This window comes from Metarhizium brunneum, chromosome 2, assembly GCF_013426205.1.
Source record: "Metarhizium brunneum chromosome 2, complete sequence".
In the NCBI taxonomy this organism is placed as follows: Eukaryota; Fungi; Ascomycota; class Sordariomycetes; order Hypocreales; family Clavicipitaceae; genus Metarhizium; species Metarhizium brunneum.
The window spans coordinates 6,276,679-6,282,939 of record NC_089423.1 but is presented as its reverse complement, the minus strand read 5'-3'; the positions used below and the strand labels follow the sequence as shown (position 1 = coordinate 6,282,939).

At 53.0% G+C, this 6,261-nt stretch overlaps 3 protein-coding genes across 3 annotated transcripts; 2 read left to right on the top strand and 1 right to left on the bottom strand.

Moving 5' to 3' along the window:
* On the top strand, positions 1-611 carry G6M90_00g048630 (uncharacterized protein; the record flags this gene model as incomplete). Its single annotated transcript, XM_014689492.1, has 2 exons — positions 1-60; positions 120-611. 2 exons carry the CDS (start codon positions 1-3, stop codon positions 609-611), a joined length of 552 nt encoding a protein of 183 aa, XP_014544978.1.
* Positions 612-2,396: 1,785 nt separating this feature from the next.
* PIR (Pirin) lies at positions 2,397-3,395 on the top strand (the record flags this gene model as incomplete). The annotated part of the gene is made up of 2 exons (XM_014689491.1): positions 2,397-3,135; positions 3,226-3,395. The coding sequence occupies 2 exons, from the start codon at positions 2,397-2,399 to the stop codon at positions 3,393-3,395; spliced, it is 909 nt and encodes a 302-aa protein (XP_014544977.1).
* A 763-nt stretch (positions 3,396-4,158) lies between these two features.
* Positions 4,159-5,205, bottom strand: CFMA (GPI-anchored CFEM domain protein; the record flags this gene model as incomplete). The annotated part of the gene is made up of 3 exons (XM_014689490.1): positions 4,159-4,221; positions 4,277-5,065; positions 5,128-5,205. 3 exons carry the CDS (start codon positions 5,203-5,205, stop codon positions 4,159-4,161), a joined length of 930 nt encoding a protein of 309 aa, XP_014544976.1.
* Between the last annotated feature and the right edge of the window lie 1,056 nt (positions 5,206-6,261).

The following is a 6,261-nucleotide window of genomic DNA, read 5'->3' as shown; positions in this document are numbered from 1 at the left end:
ATGGCTGTCCCTCAGGTCAATGGCGATGTTTCGCCCCGTCCCAACTCTGCTTTCCTCCAGGTATGCTGCAGCTTCACAGTATAGGATCAAAGCTTCAGCTAACAGATACACTTTTCAAGCACCTCCTCGCCTACCCTTTGATCAGCGATAGCATCCACACTGTCAAGGCCAACGAGTACGCTCAGCGCTCCATCAAGCTCGGCGATTCTGCCTACCAGACTTTTGCTGCTCCCGTCCTCCCCTGGCTCGCCAAGCCCTACGAGTACGTCTCTCCCTACGTCGCTCGGGCCGACTCTCTCGGTGACAAGACCCTCGACCGCATCGACGAGCGCTTCCCCGTCGTCAAGAAGCCCACTAGCGATCTGTACAACGACACTCGCAGCCTGATTTTGCTCCCTTACAACAAGAGTATCGAGGGCCGTGACCACATCTTTGACGTCTATGCCAGCGAGGCCAAGAAGATTGAGCAAAAGGGCCTTGTTGGCCAAGGAAAGGCCGCTGTCTCTACCGCCTTTGTCGTCAGCAACGAGACCCTGGGCTGGTTAAGCAGCTTCCTGGCCGCCAAGAAGGCTGAGGCCACCACTGTCGTCAAGGAGAAGGTCAAGCAGTAGATGTCCAAAGTACACAAGGCGGCCTACATCCATTCCAGCACTTGGCTGACCTACTTCGGCCGTCTTGCGTCATGAGATGGCCTTTTTCACCCTCTTTCCTAGGTTTGATGGCTTAAAATTTGTTTGGGCTTTATGTTGGCGTTTTTGAAGGTTGCTGGCTTCCACGATCCCAAATATCATTCATACAAGTGGAGGATGGCGGGACTTGACAGTCATGCACAATTTGGCGGCGAGCTCATTATACCTCGGAATTCTTGGGCATAGTTATCTGCATTTTTGTATCAAATCATCTCTCTCATTTGTTTCTTCCTCGAAATCTTTGCATTCGCAGCTCAACTCAGGTTGCATGACGATATACATGAGAGTCTATGCCAATGCCAAGGGTCCGGTCATTGGCTTCAGAAGTCCTAGAGTGCACGCAAAGTCTTGTTTTATTTGACCCTGTGTTGTTTTTCTGGTCTGGTAACAAAGCCATTTGTCTCTCCTTGCGAAAAAGATGAAACCAAAAAAGCATAGAAATGGATGGATACTTGGCATAGGGATCGCAACCCCATTTTGGAACGGCCTCTGACGATGATCGGAAAAAGGAGCAAAAGAATACCAAATGAAAAATACTTAATAGACGAGTTAACAAAATGTTCCCTGTCCTTATCCATGGCTCCATTGACCTTGTAGTTGTTGCATATGAATGTCTGACAGTGTTGTCCTCGTGGCCGGTGACGAGGAGCGGGAAAACAAAAGAAAAAGTGCTTGAGTACGGTACGCCACTGCTTGAATTCACATGTGAAAGGAACCCACATCCTTTTCTTGGCGCAATTCAAGGGTCTTGTTTTTTTTTTTAGACCTGCACCCCCAGCAGCGGTACCTGGTCTCCGACCCGGGTATTTCGCATTCGTTTGTTCCATGGGCTTTGGTTTCGCCCTTCAGCTTGCTTTGTTGGCATGTGATGCGGCAGTTGGAAGTCGTCTGTGGTGCTCCGTACTTTGGTCGTCACTCCGAAGGGGCTGGTGTGGCTAGAACAGCACTGTCAAGCAAGTCCACATGTCTAGTTCAGCAGACGAATGCGTACAGGATCTCTACCCTGCAGCGGATGCCTTGGCCGGCATGGGTTCTGGAATCACCACGAATTGGCCTGAGCAATTGCTGACTGTGGTGTTTGTCCGCACCTGTGCTTCTACGCCTCAAGGCACTGCTGATGTAAAAGTGACTAAGGTGGGGTTAATTCCCTGACATTCCCATCAGCCAATCACGTCACCCAATTGGCACCCTTTCGCAGCCAATCGAGCTACAAACGACAGTTACAGAGTAGTATGGTAAGCATGACAGAGCTTCCCCAAGCTCCCGCACCAGCAAGATGAGGGGAGAACAGGAGATTGTTGGATGGCTTAAAAACAGCCGCATTTCTCATGCATCACCAATCCCCTTGGTTTCGAATCAAATGATAAAAAACTCAAAATACCACACTCACTTCCGTCATCTTCTAGATTGCACTACAAGCAGCCACACACACCCCCGCGCAACGCAAAACGTCTATAAATTACCGTCGCCGCTCCCGCCCCCAAACCCATGAAGCATTTCCGAAGCACACTCATCACAGCAGTCACAATTGGCATTGTAGCAGCCATCGTCTCCAAATACACCAACATTACTGCACCAACAACAAAAACAGCAGCAATAACTACTACTACTACTACTACTACCACCATTACTACTTCATCCAGCTCCAGCAAACCCGCCGCCATCCCGCTCTACACCCCGCCAAGCAAACACATCGAAGCGTCAGCAATGTCAGTCCCCCGCGCCATCCGCAAGGCCTTCCTGGCCGTCGAGCAGTCCGAGGGCGCAGGCGCGCGCGTCCGCCGGTCCATCGGCACGCCGCAGCTGCGCAACTTCTCGCCCTTCCTCATGCTCGACCACTTCTCCGTCTCGCCCGGCGCAGGGTTCCCCGACCACCCGCACCGCGGCCAGGAGACCATCACGTACCTGCTCGAGGGCGCCACGGACCACGAGGACTTCGCCGGCAACAAGGGCACCCTGTACCCGGGCGACCTGCAGTTCATGACGGCCGGCCGGGGCATCGTGCACGCAGAGATGCCCCGCAAGACCGACGACGGCAAGCCCAACGTCGGCCTGCAGCTGTGGGTTGATCTCCCCGAGAGCCTCAAGGCCTGCGAGCCGCGATACCGGGACCTCCGCGCCGCCGAGATCCCCACCGTCGACGTCGACGCCGGCAGGGCCACCATCAAGGTCATCTCCGGCCAGAGCCACGGCATCGACTCGGTCAAGGACCTCGCCTACACCCCCGTGTGGATCCTCGACCTCGTCCTGCGGCCCGGCGCCAGCGTCACCCAGCCCCTGCCAAAGGGCTGGAACGCCTTCTCCTACGTCCTCGAGGGGAGCGCCTGGTATGGACAGGGACAGGACCGCACAGAGATTCAACAGTTCCACAACGTCGTCTTTGAGCAGGAGGGCGACGTCGTTCACGTCGAGACTGATGCTGACGCGACAAAGGACACTCGTCTTGGTACGTTACTCCCTACAGCTACCCTATAGCGCGAATCACCCAGCGTCCTTTCCCAGAAGAGTAGAACATGCTTGCTAACATGCGAAACAGTCATCATTGCTGGCACACCTCTCGATCAGGAAGTTGTGCAATATGGCCCATTCGTCCTCAACTCAAAAGAGGGCGTGTACCAGGCCTTGTACGATTACCAAACTTTCTCCAATGGCTTCGAGAGGGCAAAGGACTGGAAGAGCGAAATTGGCAAGCCCATGATGGGATGAAGTCGGATTTGAGCCTGAATATGAGAAAACGATAGACATGCCCGGTTGGCGTTTGTGAATTCCAACATCTTTGATGCGCATGTATTTATTACGAGTTCTGTACACTAGAAGATCATGTAGTCATTTGACATATCGATAATGAACATTTACAAATGCTTCATCCAATCTTGGCACCATGAACCAATTTGCTACTGTAACATTACGTCACCCAACTAAACCTTTTGATTCTCAATCACAGCCAAAACGAGTCACCATTTTCAAAGACCCGAGTCAAAAGTTCGGACCCCAAAAAATTATTCATTAATGTGATATTTGAATGAGAGCAAGAAAGCCAGCCCCTTAAGAACCAGACCAGATTGCCCGGGGGTATCATGAAAACCGCCGCAGGCGGGCCGTAGTTCTGGGCCTACATGAGTAACCCGTAATCGTCCTCGGACCTGTTTTATACCGAGTTTTCTTTCCATCTATAAAAAACACGTTGCAAACCAGATTTCATGCCTAACCTGCTCACTCCATCGTCGGCACTACAAGACGGAACACATAAACCATATGCCTCATTAACCCTCGGCCAACAACCCCAAGATAACTCATCTCCAGTCCACTTGGCAAACTTTGTGTTTAAGATCAACTCGGGAACGTGTACCTGTGCTGATGAAGATTGAGACGTGGTGCCTGAGTATCAAGTATGAACGGGTATTATGTATCAAAAATGTGCAACGTAAAACATCAAAAGAAGGTTGAGTGAATCAAAGAGTTTCTCATCTTAGATGAGGAGAGCGGCAAGGCCGGCAACGGCGAGGATGCCAGGGGCAGCAGTGATCTGGGCCTGTGAACATCAGTCAGTAAGATAATTCCTATCAGGGAAGGTGCGTATGACTTACAGCAAGACCCTTGCTGGTGGAGGTAGCACCACCGTTACCAGTGGTCTGGGAGCCAGCGCCGCCCTCAGAGGTTGAGGAAGCACCGCCATTGCCTTCCGAAGTGGACTCAGAGCCAGAGCCACCAGTCGAAGACTCGGAGCCGGAACCGCCAGTTGAGGACTCAGAGCCGGAGCCAGTTTCGGTGGCACCAGAGCTCTCAGTGCCAGTAGGGCTGCTTACCGCGGTGGCGAGAGTGGTGACAACCTGAGAACCGTTGGTAGTGTAAGTGAGGACAGAGCCGCTAGCGTCACCGTTTCCGCTGTTGCCGCCCTCAATGGTGGAAGTGGCAACTGGGGTAGTGATGACCTTGCCATCAGTGCCGGTTTCAGTGCTGTAGAGGGTAGTCACTTGGGCACCACTGCCACTCTCGCCGGATTGAGTGGCCTCACCACCGCCAGTAGCACTATGAGAGGCCTCACCACTGTTGGAACCAGTGTGAGAGGCGCCAGCACTGTTGGAACCAGTTTGAGAGGCGCCAGCACTGTTAGAACCAGTTTGAGTGGCTTCACCGTTGCTGCCAGTCTGGCTAGGACCGCCAGTTCCACCAGTAATCGCGACACCGGCACCCTCGCAGTACTTCACACCGTACTCGATGACTTGGTTGACATCTTGTTCGCTGCAGATGGCGCGAGAGCAGTCACGGAGACCGTAGGCGAAGTTGGGGTTGCTGCAGAGGCACTTGACGTCGTTCTCCTTGCAGCCAAGCTCCTGGGCCTTTCCTGCAGCAATCATGTTATTGGCACAGGTTTGCTATCACCATCAGGTTAGCAATCAAGACAACCACTGTAGGTTCGGGATGGTGAAGCACTTACACCGCACTTAGCGAGGGCGGCAATGTCCTGAGCAGCAACAGCCGCAACCAAGGTGAAAGCGAAGGCAGCCGACTTCATCTTGACGGTGTTCAGTAGTTGTTTCAGACTAGAATTTCGGAACTTGGTTAGCCATAATTCATATGAGCAGAGCACTCGTACAATATGATAAGTCTGTGCAGGTGAAAACCAGCACGCGCATTCTGCAATGTGTAAGGCGTGGCTTGTCGTGTATAGCTGGGTGGCAACGGAATGGTGAATCGAGGAGTCGTAATGTTGGGGCCGCTATATAGGGCCAATTGTCGCTGCAAAGATTCATCACCGAGGTGTAGCAGGCAGCTCGAGACAGCAGAAGATGGTCCAGAGACGGTTAAATTGACAGTGAAGAGTCTGCATTCCAGACTAAATGATCTCGATGAGCCGTAGCTATGGTGCTCCGGACGGGCGTCGTTCCAAAAGACTCCTTCGTTCCCCTTCCCTTACGAATTGACCTGGGATACTCCATGTGGGAGAAGAGCAGGCGAGGGAGCAGGCAGTGTGACGGCAACGTGACAGATGAAAGCCAAAGGGAACCAAGAAGGAAAAATGCAGACTTACACGTTGATAGTAGACTTGTGAGTGAGATGAGTCTCGATGGCAGGGCAGTGCTTGAGATTGAAGAACAGAGCGTGGGTAGAGAGGAGTAAGGGAGAAGGGAAAAATCAAGGAGGGCAGAAGCAGATTTATGATGTGGACGAGGGCGCCCGAGTGCTGTTGATATTCGCTTCCTAGCCCAAGCCGTGCAAAGCAAGCACCAGTGGGCCAGCCAGACTGCCAAGGCAAGAACAGGTGGCCGGCAGCCGTGTGCCACCTGCCCGGCACCTCAGATGCTGCTCAGGTTCTGCTCAACATTTTGGTGCCTACCCATGGCGCTTCTCGGCCATGAGACGGCCACATAATAGCTAGGTAAACATTAGAGTGACCAGAGGATACGGAGTGCTCCGGAATAGGACCAGCAGAGCTGGGTTTGCCAAGGCAAGGGTGCCGACGGACCAGGTACCGATCCTGGGCTCTATCATGGGCTCGCTGGGCTCAGGCGCACTGGGGCATATCTGGATCCACCTCGGGGGCCCGTCTCAGCTAGTAGTTGACCTTTCC